Below are 27,514 nucleotides of genomic sequence, written 5' to 3'. Positions count from 1 at the left end.
CCAGCCTCTATGCAGGGCAAGTCCTCCTGCCTTGGATGGGAATTTCACTCCTGCTACAGCACCAAATGTGGTCTGATTGCATTTCTGATAATGTATTTGTGGATCACCTTGAGGAGAAGAGGGGGAGTTATACAACTGTTCCCTCACAGTGCTGTTGGAAAGGGTCGGGCTTTGTCTCCTTTGAAATAGATATCAGGAGAGAGCTGCAATCCTGTGAAAACACACATTTATTTCTGAAGTGTTTGTGTATTGTGTGTGTGGTGCACATGAATAGAATTGCCACCTGTCCAAGGCTGATAAGGACAAGCAGTGGTCATGTTCTTGCAGTTTGCTGTGTGAAGAATTGGCACCTACAGCTTCCCTCAGTCTGAGTTTATGAAAAGCTGCATGCAAGGAGCTGCTTCACCATTTGTGGCACTTTCTGAGTTTGCATAGATGGGGATTTGTTGGAGGTTTTTCTGTAATGGATACAGTGTTAGCCATGGCTTCTGAAAACCCCTTACCTTTTTCTTCTGCCCTTCAGAAAGATCCTATTAGTTATCCTGTTCCTTTAGGAATCCACATATGGCAGTGCTTTCCTTGATAACCTTGGCCTCAGCTTGTGGGTGGGCAGAGTGACAAGATCCTGATCCCCACGTGCTTTGGGCACTGAGTAGAGGAAGTGACTGAGAAAGCTGCTTGGTGTTTCCATTGCACCCAGCAGGGAACTTGTGCTTGCAGTGGGGCTGCTGCCATCATCCCATCCCACATAACTTCCCTTCAGTATTTGCTGAGCCTTGCCAAGCACAAGGATGGACTCCTGGGCTCTGCTGTGACACTGCTGGTAGGGATGAGGATATGTAGATATGCAAGTAGGTGGAAACTCTCTAATACATCATAATAGTAATAATAATAATGTACACTTGTACTGCCTTGCAGCTTTCACTGGAACTTCTGCCCACGCACCAGCCTACTTGGTTCACAATGCAGTATGCATGCTAGACAATTAGTGGCTGATAATGAAAAATGTCATGGGAACCAGCAGGAAAATCATAGCTTACTCCAAATATATAATGAAATGTAATTAGCACAGACAGCAAAACAGACAATTTATGGTTTCTTTTATTTTTCGTAATTAAAAAGTACCAGTAAACATTCCTTTTTCAGGAAGTTTGGTATCAAATGAAATTAAAGAACTATTGCCTGGAATAGTATTTCATGCATAATTTAACCCTTGCACAGCAGAATGGATTAGGATCTTGCTACTTGCAGGTTCTCCAAGTGAATCTACTGTGGAGCTCCTTGTGTTCATTCCCCTGGCCCTGCTCCATCAGGAGAGGCCAGCTCTGGTAGCAGGATTGCTGTGAAATCAGCTACAAGCCCAAAATCCAGCTGGATTCCATGCATGTGACACTGTGGCCAGCACTTTTCTCTTGTTCTTCTGGACAGACTCTCCCTGAAGTCATCTTCTAGTGTGGATGTGGCTCTGAGGAGAGGTTGGAGCAGGAATAGCATTTTAATGCCTTGTGTTCCCTGTGTCCTCTCTCAGATTTCTCCTCCTTATAATGCCTTATGTCCTCTCTCAGATTTCTTCTGTTGACCTTACCTCCATTTCTGATCTCTTTTCTACCTCAGGGCCCTTCACACTGCACCTCTGGTTTGCTCTTGAGCAGTGGGCAAGGAGTGTGTGCAGTTGTGTGGCCTCAGCCTGCCAGGAGCACAAACACCATTTTTTGCCTTGTGGCCCTCCACCAGAGCAGCAGAATGACTGCACCCACTGTGGCACTGCACAAAGGTGTCCATGGCATGAATTCTTGGCTTAAAAATGGATAAATGGGGGAGGATTCTGGCTGAATGTTTATGTCCCAAAGCATGTGGTGGTCAGCACCTCCCAGGGTTTGGACCAAGAGCTGAATGCCTTACTGTGTCACATTTTCTCACTCCAGGCACAGTCTGCCATCCATTGGTGTGAGGATGGACATTTTATCCCTGGAAATTCCAGCAATGTGACACGTTCCAGCAATGCTGCAGCACGAGGGATGTCTGTGCATTTCTGCTACTTTTCCTCCTCAGCATCTCTCGGGCCCAGACAGCCACCACAAACCAGAACAGAGCTCTGCCCCAAATAAGTTTTACAGCCATTTCCCAGGCATAGCCTTAGTCTGGGGTTTTAAATCTGCAGAGAAAGCCCCTCAGCTGAGGGCTGGGAGGTATCATCAGGACTGTAGGCAGGTGCAGGATGTTTTCCTCTTGATGATGGAGAAGCAAATTGCCAGCATGCCCCCCCTCCAGAGGGATTTGAGCTTCCAGCTGGAGCAGCTGCAGCGTGTGAGGCAGTGCTCAGGTGCAAACTCAGCCCTCCATCACAGACATTGAGGCACAAACTTCTGATTTCTGGCTCTAGAATATTGTGGTTGAGAAAAGAGGAAATTTGTGCATAAAGCCATGGGACAGGATACAGGAGCTGTGTTGCCTTGTGCTGTAGAAGTCCCGGTCACCTCCTTGGGTGTGAACAGACTGTCTTTAGGAGGGATAGGAGAGCTGCTTGGGTTCCATATTGAAGGAAGATGAGGGATCTGAGGCCTTGTTGGTCTTTTCCATGCAGGAAGAGCCTGTGCAGTCCTTTCTTGTCAGAACCCAGGACATTCCTCTGGGTGCCCTGGATGGCTCAAAATCCTGGTAGGGGGGTCAGAGACCTTGGCATGCAGCCAAAGACCTCTGCGGCTTTGAGTTCGACCCATTGAAGAAATTACCACCTTTGTATGAAGAATTAAAGGTCACAAAAGTTTAGGTAGCATAATAGTAGTAGGTATAGGGTGAAAAGAGAAATTTTGAGGGTTTTTACTGTGGGGGTCTAGGAGGCAAGATGGAGGGATTTGGGCATTGTCCTGCTCTTCTCCCTTCTTCTTCCTAGCCTCCATCTTCTTGGTGATGGTGGCATTTTTGGATTGGTGTAAAGTAGAAAGTCACTGTCTAACATAGGTGATAGGTATTGGGACATAACTGTAAATATCGAATACGTAGTTTATGGTATAAAAGACAGTGCCAGCCCCATGGGAGGGCAGTGTGCCTCAGACTGACCAGCTGAACAGACCTTGGCAGGCCAGACAGAAAAGGTTTTAGATAAGAAATAATAAACAACCTTGAGAACGTGAGCCAAAGACTTCTGACTCCTTCTTTGACAGCTGGGTTGGGGAAAAGAGACTTTTAACACACCTCAGGGTCATCTCAGAGGAGATCCTGAGACCTTCTTGCTTGTGCTCCCAAAAACTCTGCCTCTGTGGGGACAGTTTTTAGTACTTGGCTTTGAAAACTTCCTTCTGGAAGTTGATGCTGGACCTTTGGTGAGCTCTGATAGGTGGTGCCTTTTATATTTTTGCCCCAAGGAGTGGGGGAAACCAGAAGAGTTGTCCCAAGTCCTATGTCACTGAGCTGCTACTTTCTTGTTCCTCTGTATCTGACCAGGAAACAAGAATTAGAAGGGCAATAACGCTGTTGTGCCAGTCTGAGTTGCTTTAGAGCAAATACATAGCAGGTGATCATTTGTCTCCAAGCTTTCCTTCAGGATTCCTGTCTAGTCAAAGATCTGCTTTTTCTTCCGTGATTTTGCAAGGTACTTGAAGGTCTTTTGGGAAAAAGGGGTACTTTAAGGATTTTCTCTAGCTGGGGCTTGTGTAACATTCCAGAGCATGTGTGGAATAATTTATATTTAAAAATATTGGTGGGTTGCTTGTGCCCTGTCTGAGAAGGGGAAACCCTGGTGTCTCCTTGGGCTCAATGAGATTTGTATCAAATAAAATAAATGGTAACAGTGGTGTCCTTGCTGCACACACCCTCTTGTGTGCTGAGAGGTGGGGTTCCCATGTGTTTTATATATAAGGTAGAGCATTATCCTTTTCCCTGCTTATTCTGCACTCAAGAACAGGACAAGTCTGTGATGGGATGCAGCCAGGCTTTCATGTATATTCTGAGGTTATGGCTATGGTGATTTATACTCATCTCCTTTGATATATCCTTGGCTCCAGCAGCCATTTAATGGTGACTTCAGCAGCTGAAAATAGCCAGAGTCAATGTCTCACTCAGCCACTCTCACCTCCCCAGCTCCCTGGGTTGAGGTGTGAGGGGAAAATGGGTCTGAGATGTGCTGGCCAAATTATCTAGGGAAATTGTGGCACCAAATGCAGTGCTGGCAGGCTCAAGGAGAGGTTGGATGGGGCTCTGAGCATCCTAGGGGAAGGTGTCCCTGTCCACAGCAGGAGGATTGGAACTAGATGGTCTTTAAAGTGCTTCCAACCCAAACCATTCTGTGGTTCTGTGAATTGTCTGTGCCTATGCAGAATAGAGCAAGGGGAGTGTAGACTTCACCTTGTTGCCACTTCAGCTGCTGTGATTCAGTGCATACATATTTCTGCTCCTTCCTCAGGCTGGGATGAGGAAGGTCAGAGCCACCTCCAGAGTTTGTGTAACACGTGTTCCCCTGGGTTCACTCCCAGCCACTCGTTTGTTTTGCATGTGGGCTGCTTCTATGCATTGCTGATTTCTGCTTCCAGTTGAGACATGTTGGCTTGTAGTAATTTAAGTTTTTTAAATCTCCTTGGTAGCAGTCATACAGTTCACTGTCAAGGCTGTAACTGGGGTGAGTGTAGCTCTTCTAGCCCAAGTCTTTTGCTGAGTCAAGTCTTATAAATTCCCTGCTGGATGTTCCACAGGCAGAGCTCTGTTTACATCCTTTCATCCTGCTCATCTCATCTCTGAGCTGCAGCTTTGCAATCACAAGCATCCCTGGTGTGCCACTGATGCTGCTGATGTTTCATTTTTATGGGGTCTTCGACTCGAATTGAGCAGCTGAACTTCGCCCCTTCTTGGTGAAGTAATTACCAGAATAACAAACCAATTTTTTTTTGCAGATGACACTGAAAGTTTTTGACATGTGTGCCCTTGCCATCCACATCAAGTGATGTATGTAGTGTTTGTCCTTTGTTTTGGCATTTTGATATGTGTGAGAGAGGTGAAATGGCTTTAAAAGCTTTTAGCTGGCGCCTGTGGTTTGTTGCAGACCCAGTGGTACAGGCAGAACATGACAAATTGAAACCAGACTGTTTCTTTACAGTTTGACATAGGGATGTTGATGTACAGGGCTGGGGCATCTGCTAGTGCAAAACCACTGTGCTCATCACCTGCGGCCAAACCTGACACCCAAGGACCTAAACTGAATTACCTGAGCTGGAGGCTGATGATTTCTTTTTTCCCCAGAAAATAATGGTAATTATGTGGTACAGTAATACACTTGTTACTTAAGGGCGAAGAAGCTGTTGAATGAGGATCATAGGCTGTAAATTAACCTGGTTCTTAGTAAATGTAATGAAGTTAGTGAGTACCATTATGTGTAATCTGATTGCTTTAAAGAAAATACATAAATTGCAAAGGAGGTGTTGGGGCCTTAATGACCAACTACCCTTTCTTGTTGTAGTACAGATGGAGAGTGTCTTTCTTGGGCTGGTGGAATTCTGAATTCCTACAAAAGTTTATTAAAATCAGTTGGTGTCTTTCCTGTGCTGGAATTCATCCTGTGAGAGAAATGAAGACCTAAATGGGAACCAAGTCTGTGTGATGCACATCCTTAGCAGACCAGATCGATGTGTTAGATGGATGTTATATCCAAGCCCAGTTCTGCTGGATTTCAGTTCCATTTCTTCTGTGGCGAGGATGGGGAAGCAGAGCCATGCATACAGCTGTGCTTAAACCACATTTTCCCTAGGCAGTTTTTCCTGGTAGTGCTGATGATTTCTTTTTTGACTTTCTGTTTTCAGTTACTCCTGGTGCCAGTGGTTTTTGTCTGCAGTGGGAGCCTTCATTATCCTCCCTGCAGTCCTCTTTCCCTTCATCAACAAGAAGCTCTGCTGTGAAGAGAGAAGTGTGCTCCCATGCCTGGAACAATGAGGGCAAAGAAAACCTTGCAAAGAAAAGTCCAGAGCTTGTGAAGGCCTTGGTGAGTGTCACAGTATTTATTACACTGCCTTTGATGTACAGAGTCTTTGGAGGCTTTGACTGACAGACACAGGACAGGACAGACACAGGCCCACTTGCTATTTCTCAGGTTGTTTGTGTGGAAAACAGTAGGGTTTTGGGTAATAACGTCCCAAATTTGATCATAAGGATATGAAATTACTACTGTGTTCCCATTATTTTGTTGTCTGGAGTAATGTCTTGAAAAATGAAAGCTAACACTGGGGAAAGAAGCCCATTCCCTGCTCTGTCTGTTTTGGGAGTGTTTTGTTTATCCAGTGAGGAGCAAAATTGTGAGTGTTTCTGAGTAACAACTGTGCCTTTCTGCTCACAAATGATATGTCTGTCCTGGTTTTCTTGTAGTAGCTATTACACGCTCTTTCATGTGTTTGTTGTGCTCTGGAAATGTTATGTCTTGGGTAAATCCATAAGTCCTGGAGTCAGAACAGCTGGGAATTTTACTATGTTAGAAAAAGAACATTTTAATTTTTCTCAACCATCAAAAATGCATATGTTCTGGTAATGGTGGTCACTGTGAATTTGGTAATTTCTTCCTGTATTTGTTTGTAAATTTGCACGTCAGAAGTGTATAATCACTGAGATAGTCAGCCAAGAAGAGGCCTCAGAAGTCTCCCAACTGAAAGGTCTGCTTCTCAATGATTCAGTCTTAAATCTAATGGCAGAAGAATACAATCCCAAATCACAGAGCTCATATAAGGTTGCTTTGTTGTTCATTTTGCCTCATGTCTCAGCGTGGCTGAGGACACGATCTGGCTGCACTTTGGGACTCCAGGGCTCATGGACAGTTGAAGGCTTGGATGCCATTTGTGGTAGGAACCCAGTGGCACTAATTCCTGCTGAATTAATTAGTGAGCCAGGGACAGGCACCAAAAAGGTACAAGTACAAATGGTACTTGAAATGATTCCCACCCACACCCCTCTCGACTGAAAGTCCTAACTCCAATGTTTCTAAACAAAGACTCTGGGGTTTTTTTTATAAGTTTCCTTCATCGATATTACTTTTAAGTCTTTTTCCCCTTCTCTTCGCCTCCCATCAAGTGGTGTAAAAATGTGGCTTTTATTTCGGTTTTTAAGATGACACATCTCCCAGGAGCGTGTGGGTGTTGACATTCTATGGAGCTGTCACAGGCTATCATGTAAACATGTATTTGCAATGCTTTTTAAAATGTGAATTATTAATAAACAGAGTGGCTTGCTTTTTTTTTTTTTTTTTTTTTTTTTTTTTTTGGTGTTTGTTGCTTCCAGGTTTTGAAGGACAAGAAATTGCTTCCCAGCTGACACTCTCGATGGCAATTTTCATTTCAGACTAAATCTCATGTGTCTGAGTGATAAACCTTTGAAAACATGGGCTTATAATGGAAACACTAAGTCAACTTTAACTACAGCTGTGCCATGCAAGAAAAATACCACGTACCTTAATGAGGTGCTAAATCTGATACGGCAGAGGAATGTGTTGTAATCATTAATTACAATGTAAGCTTAAAGCTGGAGTCTGCTTTTCCTGTTCAAATAAAATGGGCTTGGCGAGTTAGAGCTGAGAGTTATTTAAAAATATCACCACTATATTTAGTTTAAATTTCACCATGGTGTCTTGGTACTTGTAAAGTCAATATGGAATCTGTGTGTAGGAAATGCCAATGCTTTTAAAGGACAGCAGCATGAGGGAATATATTAAACCCTGGGCTAACTCAGTGTGTCATATGGCGAATGTAGAAACCTGGAGGCTGAGCTTGGGCAGGGAAGCCAGGCAAGGCTGTTTCCAGCAGGGTGAGGGAGCTCTCCCAAGAGAGTGTTGACAAGCAAGGGTTTGCTTCAGGTTTGGAATATGGCTTTGGTGGGTAGGAAGGAGCAGGATGGGGGAGCATTTGCAACATGCAGTTCATTGGTTCACGTTCACTTTTCCTCTTTTCAACTCTTTTCTTCTGAGCTGTGCATGTTGCAAGGAGATCCTGATTCCAAGGATTCTGGTCTTCTTTAACACGCAGCCCACTAATGGTTGCTCTTCCCAGTTCTAAGTTCTCAAATTGTGGAAAGATTTTTGATTCTCCACGTCTGGAATTAAGAGTGCTTAGAACATATTTATCTAACTAGGAGAGAAGGCATTTTGCATGCCTGTGACATCTGCTGTGGGATGAACTCCCACGTGCAACAGCACAGGTGAATGAAGGCTGTGGCCTGGGAAGGGGTGTATGGGTCCAGTGCATGAGCTGCCCCTCTTGCCCTTGGATCCAGGTGAGTTTTGAGCTATCTACCAATGAAGAAGAGAGTTGATAGAGAAACATGAGGAAATCAGTCTACTTTGCAGGTGTGCAGGGTGACATTTAGAAAATGTACTGTAAAATGTCAGAGCCTCTTTTTTATTGTTGTTTTTGCTTTCCTGTATAGAGCCTGACCCCAGAACAAAGCAAGTGACAGAATGAAATAGGTGCTCCCATCAACATGGCTCTAGGACACATCTGGCTGGTTTGTTCCTGATTTAATTTTAATTGCACAGTTTGTGTCTCTGTGGAGGGAGAAAGATAAGGAAAAGATCATTGTGAAAATGAAGATTTCATTGAAAGCCTTTTAGGAAGCTTCAGGACAAAGACTCTTAATTACTGGGGCAAAATGGATGGCAGATTTTTGATACTTTATACTTCTATGAATCCTGTTCATGACTGGTTCGTTGATCTCAATGATGAGGCCATCTCTGGAGCAGGGATGTGCTGCATTGGTTTCTTCTCACTCAGCTGCAGGAGTCCCTTCACTGGCAGGGCTGGAGCTCATCTGGACACAGGCAGCCTGTATTTAGGATGCACTTGGCACTGCTGAGAGCAGGCTGCCAAGGTAGAGAAGCTGGTAACCACATACCTGGTAGGAAGGTAGCACAGGGCATGTCAAGCTTGCTTGGCTATGCCCAAGCATGTGCAGAAGGAAGAGGTGGTGGCATGAAGCAGTCCTGGTCCTTCCAGGGTGATGTAGAGCCTTTATAGAGGTCATGTGCAGAACTCCTCAGTGGGGGAAAGATGAACTGCCACACCTCTAGAGTCAGCTGGAGTGGTTCTTCACAGCACTGGTGGTCTTTCAGACACTGGGAGAGTGTGTATGGGAAATTGCCCCTTGAATCACCTCTCCACACAAGGCAGGAGGAGCTTCCCTTGAGCAGAGGCTTGAGAGAACTCAGTGAGGTCTCATGTGAGAACATTTGATGTTATGATGGTTTGGTGTCCCTGTCTGTAGTGTGGATTTTGGGACCAAGAGGAGGTGGTGATGTTCCCACGTATAGTTTATAGTGTTGGGGAGCCCTTCAAAAGCTCATGGGTGAAGTGAATTTCAGGTGCCTGTGACAATGCTGGGCAAGCCTTTGTGCAAAGAGCTGTAACCAACCACAGGCTGCAGTGCTGTGGCTCAAGAGAGTGAAGGGTCCTCTTTGTCCTACACAGTAATCTTTTCATAATGAGGTCACCTGAGACCAGGAAAGAAATTGTAGCTTAGTACCATGTGCTTTATATGAAAATATTCCAGTTGTGCCTTGCCTTGAACGCTTGTTAAAGATGTACTCTTGATGTGTGAAAACAGCATAAATATGATGAGGTTTGAAGGAAAGTTTTTTTTTTTTTTCATTTTTCCTTCTGTTTTATCAGCCTCAAGAGCACTTTCAGTTCATGTTCTCAAGCTGTTCTGCACAGCCACTGTTCCAGCCTCTAGGGCTAGCTGCACACTTAAAATAAATAAATGGAGATGCAGTTCTTATATAAACCACTCATCTCCCTTAGCTTTAAGGAAAGCATCAACACCTCTAGCACTCAGCCAGGGCTGGAATGTTAGCAGTGCTGCCTTTCATTGTCAGTGCTGCCCCGGGCCCAGGAGGGCCATGGGGACCTGTCACATGCAGTGAGTGGGACTGTCACATGCAGCAGAGGCAGGGACTCTTGTTTAGAAAGAAGAAATGTGGGTGAGTGTGACAGCACCAGTCTGGCTTCCTCCAAAGTTGTGGAAAACCCAGGGGTGTGCTTCTCCAAAGAAACACAGCTGTGGTTGGTCCTTTTCACTCTGGTGCTGAGCGCCCAGCAGCTCCACTGTCCTGGGCAAGGGCAGACTGAGAGCGAGCCTGAGGTGGTTTCTGTCACCCGGCTGAGGGGTGTAACTCAGATTCCCTGACCAACCTGTGGCAGGAAGGGGAGAAGGTTGTTAAAGGGGAGTTTCTCAGTGCCCACATGAAGCTGCTCTTCTAAATTGCTTTTTCTCTCAACTGCTTCGATAGAGGCTCGTGGGAAGAGTGAGTGGCCATGGGACAGTGGGACTGCTGCTACTGGTGTTGGATGAGCCTGGTTTGCAACAAGCTGAATTAAATGGAGGATTAGAGTAGCTGAGGGAGCAGCCCTAAGTCAGTAGGGACAACCTGTTCAGATCTGTGGCTCCAGATTCCTTTAAATCCCTTGAGTCAAGGTCTGCTTTTCCCAGCGACCCCTCAGCCTCCCAGCATTTCTGGCTGGAGTGGTGGTTGACTTAGAAGTGAGAGGAGATGGAAACTGCAGACTCAGCCACGTGTGCACACCAAGATGGATCACCAGGAATCATCCACTGTGTTTTTGTGTCCCAACCAGCACTGCCTGCACTGCTCTCGTTGGTCCACACAGAACAATTCCCACAGGCTCTGTAAGGGTGGAGTGTGCATGTGGGGGAAGGAGTAACAGGAACTGGGTGACTCCTCTAAATGTTTCTAAAATAACTTCATTTTGTTAAACAGCTAGACATGCTCTCCCACTGCTAATTTCCATGCAAGTAATTGCTCTGATTGACCCTGGTTTGTTCACTTGCTGCAAACTGGGTAGCACAATTGCAGGCAGGGTGGAGCCTTTGGGATCTGCTCTAGGGAGCAGCTTGACAGCACAGGTGGGTGGGTTGGAGTGGTGGTGTAAATTGGTGTTTCTCCAGCCCTTTGAACTTGTGATTTCCTTTTGGCTATTCTGTCTTCGTGCAAGCTGGAGAATGGCAGCAGCTCAATTACAGAACTTGCTGTAATTTCTGACTGCAGGTTTCTTCTTTCATTCCCCTAATCCAGTAATTACAGATGTTTCTCACTCTTTCAGCCTGAAAGAGCACAGTTGCCACTACTAACACCACTTTTCTAATACTCCAATAATTTGTGAATTTCTTTATGCCCTTTATGTAACCCTCGGCTGGAGAAGTATAAATGAAGTTATTCATTGCTGCTTTTTGTGCAACCATTTGGCATGGAACAGTTAGGGGCTTTTTTGTGCCTCTGGTGACAAGTAGCTCTTTAAATGCTTTTATTTTGATTTGAAGGATGTGACTGCCTTCGGTGGAGTGACTCTGGATTTAACACCAGTGCCAAGTCAGAATCTGGCTCACCTGAATATCCAAACCAAATATTGTGGCCAGGGAGATGTTGCCACTTTCTCTCTCCTGAAATTCCCCCAGGTTTTGTATGAATATTTTGGTGGCAATAATATCTATCTGTGCATTCACAGATCCTCTGCTTTCTGGGTGCTCTGGACTTACATGAGATGAACACCTCTGATTTCAGTAGTTCTTACAATCTAGGCAAAACAGAGTTATGAAGAGGTCAGCATAGGAAATCACTATCAGCTTCTCAGCCCCACTGCTGTTGGAGCTTCTGAGTACAATATTTGAATCCTGGTCTTCCAGAAACTTTTTTTTTTTTTTTGCTTGAATTTGTCATCACATACTCTGTGTGATGGAGAGACTTGGATTTTCGAAAAAAGCTCCACAATTCCGAACAATAAATGTCACATTTGCATAATTCCTTTTTTTCTTCTACCTCTTTCCTCTTCTCCCCATCCCACTGAAGCAGGGAAGATCAGTAAATTCTTGCCATTGTTATCGACAAAAGGAGAGCACGAACAAAGGCATGAAAAGAAAGTAGGAGACAACGTGGGGCAAAATATCCTGATCAAAACCACTTTTGTCATTTGGGCATCAATTTTTACAACTAATTTGGCACAGCATCACTAGCGAGCTGCCTGCAAAGACATGAGATGATTTGGGAGTGAGAAATAAGTCTGCAGGCTTCCTGTGCGTGGGCTGAGCCCCGTGCAGCCGGGTACATCGCTGTCTGCCTGAGCTCATCTTTGTTTTCTCTTCACCACTCTGGGGCTTGCAGGACCAGTGCTCTGCAGCAGTGGGTTTATTGCTGTGTTGATTTGTAACCCGTGAATGTTTCCAATGAGATGTGTCTAATTTATTGGCATAAACCATTAGATTTTCCTTCAGTGCCCTGGAGTTTCTGATTCACCAGCTGAAAACTATTATCATAGAGCACATAATCACTTGGAAAGCGCCTCTGTCTTCTCTTTTTTTTTTTGTGTATTAAATTCAACCACATAAATAGCATTTTTATAGCACAAAATAGGCCAAAAAGGTACCAGATGTTCTGTATTTCTGTTTTGTTTTTCCCTCAGGGAAGTGTGGTCAGTAGTGATGCTCACAGCTGATGTGAACCTTGGGCACTGTCTGTGAACTTTCCTCATAACACTTCTGCAAGAAGCTCCAACCCTCTGAACACTTTCAAGTGCACAGGCTGGGCTTGGCACTGTGACAATTTCAGCTGGAAATACATTTTCATCATAGTAATGTTTGGTGGGAATGCAAGGGCTTTGCAAGCATCTTGTTAGATACAATTCTGGCAACAGCAAGAGGAGCAAAGAGTCCAGATTGTTCCCAGAACCAGGAGAGAGGATTTCTTGGCCCAGTGTTGCTGCTGCCTGCCTTCATCTGAGTACATTTCTAATCTACACTCTGCTATTTTATCTGTATTTTAATTGGGTTCTAGTCTGAAAGGAAGATCAGGCTCATTAAACTTTTCAGTAGCTCAAAAAATCTTATCTGTCCAAGGCTTCCTTATTTCCCCTTTCTGTGAACAGCAAAATGTTCTTACCTTTTGCACAGATCCTTGATATTCTGGGCATCAGCTTATATTCACACCTTGTTTTTGGTTTTCCCCCTAAACTTGGGGCAGAGCTTCCTGCTGGGTCAGTTTGACATCCACACAAATAAAGCTCCTGCTCATGGATACAATCCATTTTCAGCCTGTGTTCTGCTTGTAAGGGAAGGGTTTGGTAGAAAACTTCTCCAAGGGCCGCACAAAAACTGAGTGAAGAAAAGGAAGTTTGTGCCTACACTCTGCACATCTTGAGTTAGGGAAACATTAAGAAATGCACAAATGATGGCACTTTTTTAGGAACCTACCTATCAAGAAGATTGAAAGACACTTTGGGAATATTACAAACCTCTGCATTGTGGTCGTGTCTGAAATTCTGGTAATAGTCTCCTTTTTTAGCAATATAGTAATTGCACCTCTCAATGGGAATGCTACTCAGGAATAATGATCTTATCAAGACAAGGGAATATAGATTCTAGTAAAGGTTATGATGGTTTCTATGAGAGGCTTAACATTGATCCTTTTAGCTATCTGATTTTCCAGGAGAAGAAAAAAAAACCCTAACTACTTTGAGTTTAGCATGTGATTTGGTGTGAAAATTCTTATGGGCGGTTTTAGAAGATGAAACTTGAAGTAAATTTGCTAAACTGCTTTTTCCCTCTCTCTTGTTTGATGAATACTTTTAAAAAGAAATGGATTTTTTTTCCTATTTCCCACACATTTTATGCTTCTCTCAGTTCTTTTTTTCTTCTTCTAATGCAAGTCAAAACTGTTAGAGAAATCAAAAGTAAAAATCCGTTATGTTGAAAAGACCACGTTGTGAAATAGATCATAAACACGCTGTTAGAGCAGTGTCTCCTAATTAATGGAGAGAGCTCCTGGGAAACAGCAAGCCTGCAACACAGCTCAGCCCCCTTTGATCCTCTGGTGAGTTTGTAAAATTGTTGCCCGCCTAAACTTGTCTGCAGCTTGTTACACATTTCATCCATCTGCTGCAAGAACAAAAATAAACCGTTTATAATTCAGCTGAACTCCAGTTGTTCAGCATGCCACTGACTGTGGAGTCTTTAGTAAGAGGATGGTAGGAAAAGCAAAGCAAAGGTGAAACAGTGTCAAGGTGTTCACGGGTCCCAGGACAGGGAAGAGATGAATCTGACTCCATATTTCTTAGAAGGCTGATTTATTATATTATGATATTATATTAAAAAGTGCTATACTAAAGCTATACTAAAATAATAGAGAAAGGAACACATCAGAAGAACACAGAAGAAAGGAACACATTCATCCTAGGAAAGGAATGAATAATAAAAACTCGTGACAGACTCAGAGTCTGACACAGCTGGATGGTCACCAAGTAAAAACAACTCACATGAGACCAATGAAAGATGCACCTGTTGGTAAACAACCTCCAGACCACATTCCAAGGCAATCAGATATTTATTGTTTACATTTATTTTCTGAGGCTTCTCAGCTTCTCAGGAGAAAAGTCCTGGCAAAAGGATTTTCATAAAAATATCATGGTGACAAAACAGAGTCAGGCACCCTGGAAAAGACATTACTTTTGTCTCTTGAGATTATGTAGGCACTAGGTTGCAAGTTGCATGTGTGAGTTGCAGGTGTTACTGCAAAGTGGTTTAGATTTTTTAGTGAAATACACATCAGTGTCTGTTTATTGTCTGTAAACTGAAAACAAACCACTTGTTGGGGTTCCTAGGAACCCCATTTAATTGAATTCCATTCAATTAAATGTCCCAGTCCTGGGTAGAGTTGTGCATGTGTACACACATGTATGTATCATGTTTCCCCACAACCTACAGGCAGCTGCTTGGCAAATGAAAGTTCAAGTTCTATTTGCTGCTTCAGATGACTGAGTCATCACATCCAAGCTCTGCAGGTGGGTCTAGATCACTGCTTTACTTCCCTTACTGAGGCAAAATCTTGCCTTGGAAGCTCCCTCCATCTTTATGGTTGTGGTGCCAACCTCCCTGTGTCAGTCTGTGATGTAGCCAGCCAGAAGTGGGGTAGCTCTGTTGGACCAATCAGGTGTTAGCTCCAAAATCTAATAACAAGAGGAGCTAATTATTCCCCATGCAAATACCACAAGGCTATGTTGATTTTTAGAACAGATCAGCACTTCATTTCAGCACCCATATGTTTTACCTCCACCAGTTAGCCATCACTTCTGGATGCCTGCATCCCTCTGAGGGTCACTGCTGCCACGAGACAGAGGGAGAGCACTGTGAGGTTCTCCTTTCATCAGAAACCAGAGATTCATTTGCCCTTGCCTGTAAATAAATGCCAGGTTAAAAATGTATCCAGTATCTAGCACTTACCCACCAGAGTTCTTCCATGCCTGGGAGAATCTCCCTGTTTAAAGTACCATCTCCTCCCAGTGACTCTTCTGGTGCTGTGATTTACCAGTAGCCAATCCACATTATGCTGCAAATGGATTGTTTGGAGCCTCTAATCTCTTTTGGTCCATGAGAAAATCGGTTGCACAAAGCAGAGAGACTTTTCCAAGGGTAGGTTTGGAAAGAGGAGAGTGGGTGAAGGGAACAGCTCACCTGGGAGGTGAGGCTATGGCACTGTCTGTTCCTTGCCAAAGATTTAATGCATGGCAGGGAGCTTTACCTGGATCCCAGGGGCTGAGCTGAGGGCTGGAGGCTGCCAGATGGATGCTGGAACAGTGTGTGCCCTGAGCCCAGGGATTTTATGACAGCCATAGCTTTTAAAATGCCTTTAGTAACCCACATTCATTTACTGCCCTTGTTAGGGCTGCAATTCTTAGCACATGCTGAAGCTGACAATAAACCTGTTGGAAGTGTCTGCAGCATAAATCGACTGAACAAAATTATTTGGCACAGGTGTTTTAAAAGCTAAAGTCTTCTTAAGTCACTGATCTCATGTCTCGCCAAGCAAAGTGGAATCTCCTTAGTCCATGCTCCATTTAAAATACACAACATTAAGATTCCTACTACATTTCTCTGGAGATCATTCCACAAGGTAATACACATTGCTGCTGAGCTTATTTTCTTGCTGTTACACTGTATTACCCTTTTATACTTTGATTGCTTTTAGACCTCTCAATTCAGGAAGACATTTATATTTATTTTGAAGCTTCTTTTTAGTTGTCTTTAAGTCTAAAATCTGCACCTATTTTATGCTTTCTTCCTAAACCCATCATCCTATTTGTAGGTTTCTCCTTCTCAGAGTTCCAAAAAGAATATCTGTCTTGTGATACTGTGGGAAGATGTATATTGGGGAAAAAGGCTAACTTTCTGCAAGTTATGTTTTTATTTAGAGTTTAGATGAATTTTGAGAAAGCGTCATATAGAGATGACACCAGTGCTTTTGTTAACTTGCTTCTGTTCCCAGTAATTTCGTACCTATAGTATTACACCTCCTCTGTTTTTTTTTTAAATTTTTAAAAAATTTTTTAAATTTTTTTTATTTTTATTTTTTATTTCTGTGAATGACAAAACAGCTATGGGCAGAGAGAGTTTCTTCATAGCTTTTCTGGAGCAAAGCATTTGAAATGCTTGTTTGCCATGAGCTGCTACTGCAAGCTTTAGGCCTGTCATTTTCATAACTCAAAACACAATTCTCTCCAAATTCTCCTCCCTTCAGTTTTCTCACCTGCTCATGCTAATGCTAAGGAAATCGGGGCCAGGAGGTTATTTGAGAGGTTTTTTATTGTTTTGTACCTTTTCTCCCCAGGTCTGTTGACAGCTGTAACCAGAGTGTGTGCACTTCAGAAAGTTACTTGTGTTCCAAGGTTCTGTGTTCTTATTTTTATCTAAGGTTTAGTAAGTGAATAAAAACTTTCCAGATCTCTGCAGGAATATGTGCAATTTGTCCATCATTTCTGGATTTCTGGTAGTATTCTCAATGGGTAGCAGTGCTTTTTCCATTTCCCCCTCTCAGTTCTTACATAGATAGTGTGTCGACAGGTGTTGATGGACAAGAAATTAACAGTAATTTCTTATGGTGCTTATTCTGTAGCTCCCTGAATTGTAAGTGACATGCTGGCAAAGCTGAACAACTGATCACCAGACACTGGCATAGTGTTAATCATGGCTTCTGAGGCTGCTCACAACTTCCTCCAGCCACTGTCTTCTTGGATGTCTCAAATATACGAAGCGATCCAACAAGCAGGAGACTCCATATCTGCCTCTCTGCTGAATTTGAGTGGAGTGGGTCGTAAGCCAGAAGGAGAAAGGACCCAGGACCTGGAGAATAATGGAGGCGTTTATGAGGATTATTCTGAGGAATCAGATGATGAACAAGACCTGGACCTTTGGGATGAGGACTATTTCTATCCTAGAGAAGACAGTTACATTGGAGGCCCTGATCTCGCTTCACAGAACCTCCCTCACGGCTCTGACACGGATCCACAGAGGCAAAAACGGGTTAAAAACACCAGCACCTTGGCAGAGCAGTGTGCTGAAAGCAGCAGGACCTTGACAGCCAATGGATCCTACTGGATGGGTGAAGATCTCCAGTCTCCTGATCGGCTTCCTCCCATTGCTGAGGAAGAAGGTGAGCCCTCTTGGAGGATGGGAGGTCATGAGCACAGCCTCAGCTTGGGTGGCTCCTTAAGCAGTGCTAATGGCACGGCACGCTGTGCAGGTAAGCAGCTGGCACACTCCCTGACTGCATCACCCAGGCCTTTCTTCTCTGATTTCATTCAGTTGCTAATCTGCTCAGTATGTTCTGCATTGTCTCTGTTTCCCACGGCTAAAATAAAACTCCCCAACTCCCAAAGCAAAAAAATCTAACCTTTCCAATTCTTCCCTCATTTGTGAGACTAATCTCATTGAAAGAACTGGGGATCTCCAGGGTGAACTGCTGTGTATTAGAAGGCAATCAGGCCCTGCTGCTGTAGCAAGGAGTGTTTTGCTTCCCTCCCTGTTCAGTTTCTGGTAGCAGGACCCTTCAAAGGGAATGTTTAGCCTTAAGCCTTTGCTTTGAGAACGATCTGCCTTTGCGTCATTGCTATTAAAGATATATATATATATATATGTAATCTCAAACCTTGTTTCTTTGTGCCAGGAATCTCAAGATGTTACTGTGCCATGTGCTGTGAAATGCTGTACTAAAAAGCCAGCCGTATCTCATGATTTTATGGATGAAAGGCTCCCAAATCACTTTCCTCCCCTCCCACCACCCCCACAGGCTTTTCAAACAAGACTGAAGAGACAGCAGGCAGGAGATTATGGGAAGGAGAACTGAGTTTGATATTTTCAGTTTTAAATAGGCCTAACTGTGACTTCTGATCTTTAAATGACAGCAGGAGTGTTTTCAGGGGATTGTGCCCAGGACTGAGTTTCAGCCACATGATTTGTGCTTGCTCAGGGTCACGATGAGTGAGGCTGGAGTTTTCCTGGGTCACAGAGGTCTGATGGTGACACAGGTCCTGACTACACCCAGGAAAGCTGCAGTCCTGCTGACACCATCCTTGGGTCTTGTTGGCATAAAGCTGCTCTTTACAAACATCCTAGGAATGGGAATGAGGGTGGAAAGAGCATGGAGGGGACTGGGTTTTGCAATATGGAGCTGATGAAGGAGTTGAGGCTCACTGAAGATCTTCAGAATTTGGCTTCAAATATCTAAGTTTTTTTTCTTTTTAAGCAGGTGGCAAATGCTCTTGAAAATGTCTGTTTTATTATGACCAGGAGCTTTTCTTCACTCTTGGCTTCTAGGGAAGTCTTACATATTTAGCCTTTTCTGTGCAGACTGTGGAAGATCAGCCAGTTTGTTTTTGTATTTAACAGGAATATCAGGCTGAGAGGGTATAAACCTTGACGGTGCTGTTTAATGACTGTAAAATTAGCTCTTTTCTTTATTGCTATTTCTCACTCTGTTATGGCCAGGGAGTAAATAATTAAAAAGCTCTTTTGGTCTAGCTGTTCTGCCTCCCAAACTGGGACTGCTTGTTTGGTATTCCAAATGAAAGATTGCCAGTTCCCAGACTAAAGATCACAGAGTTGTATCTCTTGGAGCCCAACCCCTCCCTTCTGGACCCCTGCGCAATATCCAGGGTCTGTCCACAGGCGTTGAGCCAGTGCTGCAGGGCTGGGTTTTTGTGTGTGCTTGGGCTGTGTGACCAGTGAGCGCACAGAAGTCCTGGAGCAGGGCACAAAGTGTCCATTCAGGGAGTGCTGGGGCTGTGGATCCTCTTGGACAGGTGCTGTCCTAGGGCACAACCTGTCTCCTGCAGAGCCTGCAGCCCTGAGCCTCAGGAGGGGCTGTTGGAGCAGCTCACAGCAAATCCCGGGGCTCAGCCAGGTGCTAAGGGCAGCATTCCCAGGGCAGCCTCCTGTCCCTGGGCTACAGGACCCTTGCTCACAGTGGTTGGAGGAAAGCTGGTGAGCTGTCAGGGAAATGGAGCCCAGGAAGGAGCTGCTGTCCTGGTCAGAGCTGTTTGTCACCTGGAGATTCTGAGGGGTGGGTGATGGACCAGGTGGAGTTTCCTGGTGAGGGACTTAGTGACAGACAGCTGCCAGAGTGAGCCATCCCTGCAGCTCAAGGGAGGGTCCCTCTGGACATCTCTCCCAGATGAGAGCAGGTCCTGGTGAATTTGCTGTTTGACTCTCTCTACTTTTTTTGGCTTTCCTTCTCCCTGACCTTCCTGGAGCCATTGTGAGCTGGAAGGCTGGTCCCATGGAGCTCCCAGCACCTACAGTGCTGCTTCCGAGAGCTCTCTGCTTGCACACCAGGCACTTCAGGGAGCACTGCACAGCTTTTTGCACCTTAGGGAATGTCATTCCAAATGGTCTCAGACAGACTTTAATATTTTTACCTCTGCAATGCATTGCACAAAGGGCCAGCCAATGGTCTCAAGACTTCATAGTCACAAAAGTTGGCTGTTTGAGGGTTAGAGGGCTGGGAACTGATATCTTTTTCTCTCAGAACTAAGTTGTATAATGGGAGGGAACTGAATGCATGAGCTGTGGTTGGAAAATGTCTTCCACAGACATTTTGAAGTGGAAGAACTCGTTTTGCTCTTCTAAGTGAACTTTCACTTCCAAAACACACATGCTCTTTGTGTTTTATTTTTCAGCTCTTTATTTCCTCTTTTTTCTTTAGATTCATTCTCTAACATCAAGAGTGTGCACTCTTCTGATGGTAACCTAGACATGCAGAGAGGCTGTAATACCCTGGCAACTTAAAATTTCAGTCATGGATTAAAATGATCAAGAGAAGATGTTCGAGGTATCCTTACTGTTAGCTTTTTACCTAACCCTAAGTGACAATGTAAGTGACACATGGACTTGCTGACATTCAGCAAAGCTGTTCAGTAGCATCAAAATGAGCTTTGAACATTTTTCCTTCCATTTGGCAGGTTTCTCCCCCCCATTTCTGCAAAATACGTATTTCCTGTTTATCCTTGTATTCTTTTCAGAACATTGCATCTTGACTTTATTTCACTTAATGTACCATATTTCTCTCCACAATAGAATATTTTAAAGCTAAATTGGCACAAAACAGTAGCAATGCTGAATGCTTTTTGTTGCCATGGAAATATTTCTGGGCACTTACTGAAGACCTGGTTGCCAATAGTAATGTAACAGAGAAAATAGATATGCTTCATTTAGCAGCCACTGGTGATTAAAGAGCCACAGAAACCTGTTACAAGGTCATTCCAATATATAGTTTATTTGGTTTAGGGAGAAAAAGCCCTGCAGCCCTAGGTGAGAATAATTTTGTTTTAAAAGAGATGCAAAACAAAATCCAATAGATGTTCCCTTCTTTTAAACTGACAGCATGCTTCTGAGATGAAATAAAATAACACTGTAGTTAAAAACCATCATTACTACTTCTCCTTTTTATCAAATATGTTTTTTATTCCATTTTTGCCTCTTAGGAAATGTTTCCTGGCTCCCAGAGTAGATTTTCTTAGGCTCTGAAGCAGCACATATATTACCAAAAATCTGTTTTAGGCTTAGGGATCTAGTAAATTGTTTGGGCAATGAAATTCTTGTGTTTTGAAGTCAAGTGTCCATCAGACACCATGAGGCAGGTTAATCTCGGGGTGCAGGTTTGGAGTGCTGCTCTGTAATTAAATTATGGTAGCGAAGTTGTAGCAAGTTTTCAAACAAATGCAAACAAAAGTTTTGGGGTTTTTTTGGATGGGTTTTTTTGTTTGTTTGTTTGTTTGGTTTTTTTTTTTTTTTTTTTTTTTTTTTTTTTTTTTTTTTTTTTTTTTTTTTACTTTGTATGCTTCTGATCCACAGTTTAATACTGAGAAGGTAGCTCAGCAGGAATTATTGCAGTGCCAGGTGTTTGGCTTAAGAACTTAATGACAGCAAAGCAGAGCCTTCTGTGTATGCAGATTGCTGCCACCAGTGGCAAATCGTGTAGTTGTGAATTTTGCAGAAACACACGAACTCTCTCTCTCAGAGCCTTGTCCATTGTTTAAGCTCAGAGCTTGTGGCAGAGGAGCTGTCTCCCAACACAGAGCAGGGAGGGAGCAGCCTTTGCATCTCCCACGGCAGAGATGCTGCTGCTCAGCTGACTGGGGGTGGCTGGCAACAGCGTGGCTGCCAGATCCATCCTTGCACAGTTGGCTTGAGAACTGATAAAAAATCCAAACCAGCAAACAGAGGAGCAAGAAACCACGTCTGAAAGCAGTGCACTGCGAGTAGAAGGGTAGAGGTGGCCAGTGCTTCTGCTTCCCAGCATGAATCTAAAGGGGAAAGAACAGCAATAATGAGAAAAGTGAAGAACAGCAATGAATGTGCAGTGAAAGTAAGGGCTTTAGCCCACTTCTCCCTCAGGGCCGTTGTCCTTTGCAAACAAAAAGTCAAAGTGACCATTAAGATCTCAGTCTCACCAGACACTGCACAGCAGCAGAGCTGAGCCCTCTGAGTGAGAGCTGAACTATTTTTGCACAAGTGAGTGCTGGGGTGGAAGTCTCCCAGGCTGTCTGGCACTGCTCACAGCACTGGTAATGGATAGGTGAGCACAGCACTTCCACTGCCAGAAGTCCTTAGAGATTTTTCCTCCTCCATCAACTGGACAACCTCAGTGCCAGCTGAAGGCTGAATTTCAGTTGCCCTAAAATAATTTTTGTGGTCTTGGAATGCTAGGAAGTGTGACACCTCTGTTTAGATGGCTGGCTAGCTTTCCTCAGCACATGTGTGAGGGGAAGCACACCTCTGGGGCTCTGGGAGTTTTTAAATCTAGAGAGCACTATTGCATTTTACTTACCTTGGCCTCCAGCTTAACAGGGGTCATTGATTTTTGCCAGTAATTTCTGTAGTAAGAGAAATTATTCTTTCTGCTCTATATGAATACTCCTGACCTCAGTAAATGACCCTTCATACAGGCAGGAAATCCTAGGCAAGAAGTGAAGTTTTCATTAGGTCCTATAAACCCATATAGCAAAGAATACCCTTAAGAAGAAGATGTTGATTATGTGATAAATTAAATTTCTGCTTGAACTTGAGACTAAAATAGATGGATAGCCAGTCTCCACATTGAGAAGTGAAGTGTTTATGAATTTTATCACCTGTCTGGGTATGGAGCCAGCCAGTGTTCCAGCCAGAATGTAACCCTATAAAAATCAGTGCCTGTACTCCAAGAAGGACATTCAAAGTGGCTGCACTGAATCAATACCACCGTGAAGACTGAGGGGGTGAAAGCAAAGGCAGACAGTGGACAAAAACACTTCAGAGAAAATGCTCCTGGCAGCTCGGGTGGGACAAAGCACAAATGTGACTGGGGACAGCATCTGCTCTCTGAAGAATGTGATGCAAGCCCGTGGCTTTCTGCAGTGAAGTGCAGACATGAGTTTGCATGAATGCTTTCTTTCTGGGAAATTCAGAACCACTCCAAGTGGTTGTGCACAGACTTTTGTCCTTGAGAAGGTGGTACAATGTTCCTACTTGTATTTAGAGTATTCCTTTGTAGTTTGTCTCTCCAAATTTTCCTTTGTCTCTCCAAATTTTCAGATTATGAGGGATCTTCATGCAGGATGTCACATGTGAGTGGGGATGGCAGAACACAACAGCCCCAAAAGGAGGGTGGATTGTGGCATGTCAGCTTTACAGCTGTGAAAGTGAAGCCAAACAGTGGTTCAAACCACAATTTCTCAAAGGTGGCACCATTGCCAGCGCTGTCTTGGGCCTGTCAGCATTGCTGTTCATCCTCAGTCAGTGACTTTAGACATGGTGTCTTTGTCAGCCCACAGCAGATCAGGGTTTGGGTTTTCATCAAGTTCCTCATCTGGGCAGAACTGCCTGGTGCCCATCTCCTGGGGCCATAGGGAAGGATGCTCTGCTCAGGAGTACTTGTCATCTGCTCTTGTCATCTAGAAGGTTGCATAAGCTCTATGGAGAAGGATTTATGTGAGAGGATGAAATGGCTTTTGCCATTCCGTGCAGTTACAGAACAAATTGTGTGTGAGCGTGTGTGTTTGTGCATGTATTTTCTGATCCAGTTTGCTAAGTGACATCCTCTTCCCACTCTCCATATGGCAGTTGCGACTCTATCTTCCTCTGGGAAGGTTGTTTAGGACTCAAGAGAGTTCATTTACCAATAAACAGCATCTTGGCAGCATCTGGGAAATGCTGCCTTTCTCCTAGAAACCCTGCCTCCTCACCTTCCCTCTCCTACTACAGGCGAGGCAGGTGTGAATGATCTCATTGTGTTGTGGTGGAGGTTATACTAGCAGCACTCAGTGCAGAGCTGGGACATAGTATTTCTGTGTGCTGACACAAACAGTACTACTGTTTGTCTTTTTTTTGGTGTGTGTGTGGTTTTTCTTTTCTGTTGCAGTTGTAGCCAGCTTGGCCCGCAAGAGCTTGGTGGAAGCACAGGTGATCCACCCCTGTTCCCTCCTTGCAATGCCTGACAGCACAAAACCCACTAATGAAAGCTCATATAAGATGGGATCACTCTGCCAAAAAGTGAGCTGGTGTTGATCTTCACCCTTTGCCAGACAGGGGTGTGGATATGACTTCCCTGTGCCCAGGTAATTTTTGGTTGTTGTAATGACCTGGTGGCAGCAGCCATCATTTTGAGTGGCCTCACAGACTCCTCAAGTAGTTTTAGTAGCCAAGAGGAAAATTAATTTTCTGCAATGAAATATGGAGATTACAGTCATGGAGGTAAAACTGTGTAGTTTTAAAGCCAGGGAATATCACTGTTGGGCTTTGGGAATCTTGCAGGTAGTAAGGAAGGTGTTCTTGGGCTGTCCCTCCACAGATGCTGTTTATGTGATTCTCATGCAGTTTCCACAGATGGACTCTGGGACACTTCATCAGAACCTATTTGCAGACCAACAAGAATGGTTTGGGTTGAATCTTGGGTTGAATCTCAGTTCATAGCTAAATCTGTAGAAAATCCCTTCCCATTATCATGAAAATAGCTGATGCTCTCATGGCGTCATTGCACCAACTAAAAGTTCTCTCATGTCCAGGCAGGTACCTCTCTGACTCAAGAACTCAGTACCCCTGTGAGATGAAGCATCCTTGGGGGGACTCATGAGGATTTGCCCCCACAAGCTGGGTGTTTGGAGGAATTTACCTCCTCAGGCTGAGAGGGATTCAAACCTGTACAGTCTATACAGCATAATTGTTGTGGGAGTATTTTCTAGCAAATAATGAGACTGGTGGTGCTGGAGAGAAAGCCCTGAATTTGGATTAATGAGAGCCCTGTGGTTTGCTGGAGTTCTGTGTCTCAAGGTCAGTTTGGGGGTTAGACTTACTGCCATAAATAATGTAGCTACAAAACCCTTGGGCTTGAGTTTTGCAATTGCCATTTATTGAAGTAAAACTGCAGCTGAAATACAGCATCCTTCCCCTGTCACACAGCAGAACTGCTTCCCATGACTCAGCCCAGCCTCTTGCTTCAAGCAAGAGCCAGCAGCCCCTTCCCTGCTACTTCAGAGCCAGGTGAATTGTCCATGTGATTACTAAAACCAAAACAAAGGGAAGAGGGGAGGGGCAGGAGGACAGTGTTGTCCCTTTTGGGTGACAGCTTCAGTCCTGTGAGCCTTGCTGCACCACATCCCCACCCACTGCTGCTCCCAAAGCTGGTGATTTTCCCAGGAGTGCTGTGGTGTCACAGCAAAGGGGGACTGTGGTGAATCAACCCTCTGGCAGCAAACAAAGTTTCAATTAGAAAAATCAGTGGGAAAATAAATATCTGCCTTGTTGCAGTGCAGTTGTTTTCTGTATCAAATCCAAACAAATATCTTTTTGAGGGAGTTAATTTCCTCACTGTTGATAGGCAAACAAAGCCTTGTGGGTGTGAAGCTGATGGTTGGGTGCTGGGAATGCTAAGTGCATCCCCTGGGTCTCGTGTGGAGTGGTGAAACTGCTTTAAAAAGGAGCAAAGGCAGTGACCTGAGTTTTCTGGATGTTTCCTTGGCCAGTTTGATTTCTGTAGCTGAAAGCAATGAGTCCTAATCCAAAGAAACTTCCTTAAACATACTGAAGGAAGTTTAGGAACTGACTGCCTTGCATTAGAGGAAGTTCATATCCAAGCCAAACAAACAAGTAGAAGAAATGATGGATGGGTAACCTGAAGGAATTCAACCCATTGTGGTATGAAAACCACCAGGAAAATTGTTATGAAAATAATAATGGTGAAGGGAAAGTTTGTTGGGTTTTTTTTTTTTTTGGTTTTTTTTTTTTTTTTTTTTTTTTTTTTTTTTTGTTGGACTGGAAGGACACTGCTTTCTACTTCACCAGCCATTGCCATCCAGCAGTTTGTTTAGTTTCTGAGCCCATGAGCATGTCCAGCCCCCCACCCAGAGCACACTCAGCTCCACCTGTGCCCTGCAGAATCCCCAGTGTAACACATCTGCTGGCAGAAGGTGCTTTTCTGCCTCTGCAGCTGCACGCAACCCAACCTGAGCTGTCAGGGAGGTGCAGGCTGACTCATGGATGTAACTGCATCCACACCAGGGGTTTTCCTGGCTTAGCAGTGTCTCCTACAGTGTGTAATCTCTTTTTTTCTTCCACTTCTGCACAAATCCTGGGCCTGTGCTAATAGAACCCAGTAGAATAAATGAAGCCTGACTCATTTTTGCTCCACATGTAAGATGTAAAGTAGGTGATTGGGAAAATCAGGGATGATTGTGGTTCAGCTTCTTGGCTGCCATTTCCTACAGCTATGGAGGAACCTTAGGCAGCACAGTGAGAACCAGTTTGATGTGGAATCCCATGTTCCTATTTTTAAAATCCAATTTTGGGAGTGGGAAGGAAACAACAGGAAAATCTGCTGGTTTTCATGCTGTTTGCTGTGTGCAGTCCTCTATTTCTTTGCACAGCTGTGCACAGAATTGGGGTGTAGTGCTCCGACTTCTGTATTGTTTCACTGTAGGAGCAGTTAGAGCCAAAAAATGTCCTTTTTTCCTGATTACTCTCTTTTTTGCTCTTTTGTTCTTATTTTCTTAAAGATTATTTTTGTTGTGAATACCCCCTGGTACAAAGCCTTTCCAAGTTGTGATTCTCTCCACCCGTATCACATGCAAACACCCAAGTAAACTCACCTTGGGGAGCTTCCTGGTTGGTTTGGTCATGGAGTGAGGACAGATGAGAGGCAAAAGCAGGGCACTGTCTGTTTGACACTCAGCAGAGAGGGGCAGTCCTCCCCTTTAGCACTGGACACCAAATATTCCCTGGCTGTTAGACCTGGCAGGAAGGGGTGAAAGCACACAGGGATGGTGCAAGGAGAAATCCTCCTCAGCAGTAAATGACCAGTGGGTGTCTGCCAGGGCTGTCCTGTCAACGTGTAGAAGCTTGGCTTTGCTCCAGCATTTTTAAACACATTTGGGATCTAAGGGAATGGCTTGGGTTGGGTGCCCTCCTCCTTAGTCGAGCCTAAATCAGGCAGGTTTATACTTTGTGCATTTGAATTCCCAGTTCAGGTGGCTGACAGCAAGAGCAGGATGAAGGCTCCAGACTGAAAACCACTACAGAGCTGCAGCCCCCAGGAACTGATAGGAGCAGCTCCATGTGTGTTCCCTGTACAAAATGTTCCTCCTTTTTCTGAGAAGCTTTAACAAGTCCCTTGTCTGCCACAGACCTTTCCAGTTTTCCAAAGGAAATCTTTTCTTTCTGTGCACATTTCTGGGTTTTGCTGAGGTAGGAGCTGCTGCAGATCACTGTTCCTCTCTGTCATCCTGATCATGAAAATTTTAAAGCCAGGCCTGTGTGACTGCTTCTGTAAAAGCAAAGAACACGGCAGTGAGTGCTCCTGGGATGCTCTGGGTGTATGCATTATGCATAGATGTACTGATATTGCCTTGCTTATGTGATCAAATGTAGTTTTTTGTTACTACTCCTGCTTCCTTCAGGGCTTGGTGATGTTCCCATTGAAACTCTCACTGACTTCCACAGGGCAGAATCAAAAATCTCTGAGAAAAAGTGGACACACAAAGGCAGCATTACATGTATAGGAAAGCCAGATATTTGGAATTTGGAAAGTTTCCATTGTTCAGACAAAATGACTCTTCTTTGTTGTTGGTGTTTTTTAACACACAGGCAGACAGGATGTGTGCAGTACCTCTGTATTTCACACCTACATGATGTATTTTATTCAGTAATTTCTTTTTCTTGGGTAAGCTTGGAGCAAATGATAAGTTATTCT

The 27,514-nt window shown here is 44.2% G+C and overlaps 1 protein-coding gene across 1 annotated transcript in view; it reads left to right on the top strand.

Annotated features, from left to right (window-relative positions):
• Positions 1-27,514, top strand: part of SYT16 (synaptotagmin 16) — a 97,642-nt gene that overhangs the window by 44,086 nt on the left and 26,042 nt on the right. Inside the window, exon 2 of the mRNA XM_041459415.1 lies at positions 16,976-17,539. Coding sequence (XP_041315349.1) covers positions 16,976-17,539 — 564 coding nt within the window. The remainder of the gene's footprint in view (positions 1-16,975; positions 17,540-27,514) is intronic.

This window comes from Pyrgilauda ruficollis, unplaced genomic scaffold (genome assembly GCF_017590135.1).
Source record: "Pyrgilauda ruficollis isolate IOZ18807 unplaced genomic scaffold, ASM1759013v1 scaffold135, whole genome shotgun sequence".
Taxonomy (NCBI): domain Eukaryota; kingdom Metazoa; phylum Chordata; class Aves; order Passeriformes; family Passeridae; genus Pyrgilauda; species Pyrgilauda ruficollis.
This window is presented reverse-complemented; position numbering and strand designations above follow the sequence as displayed.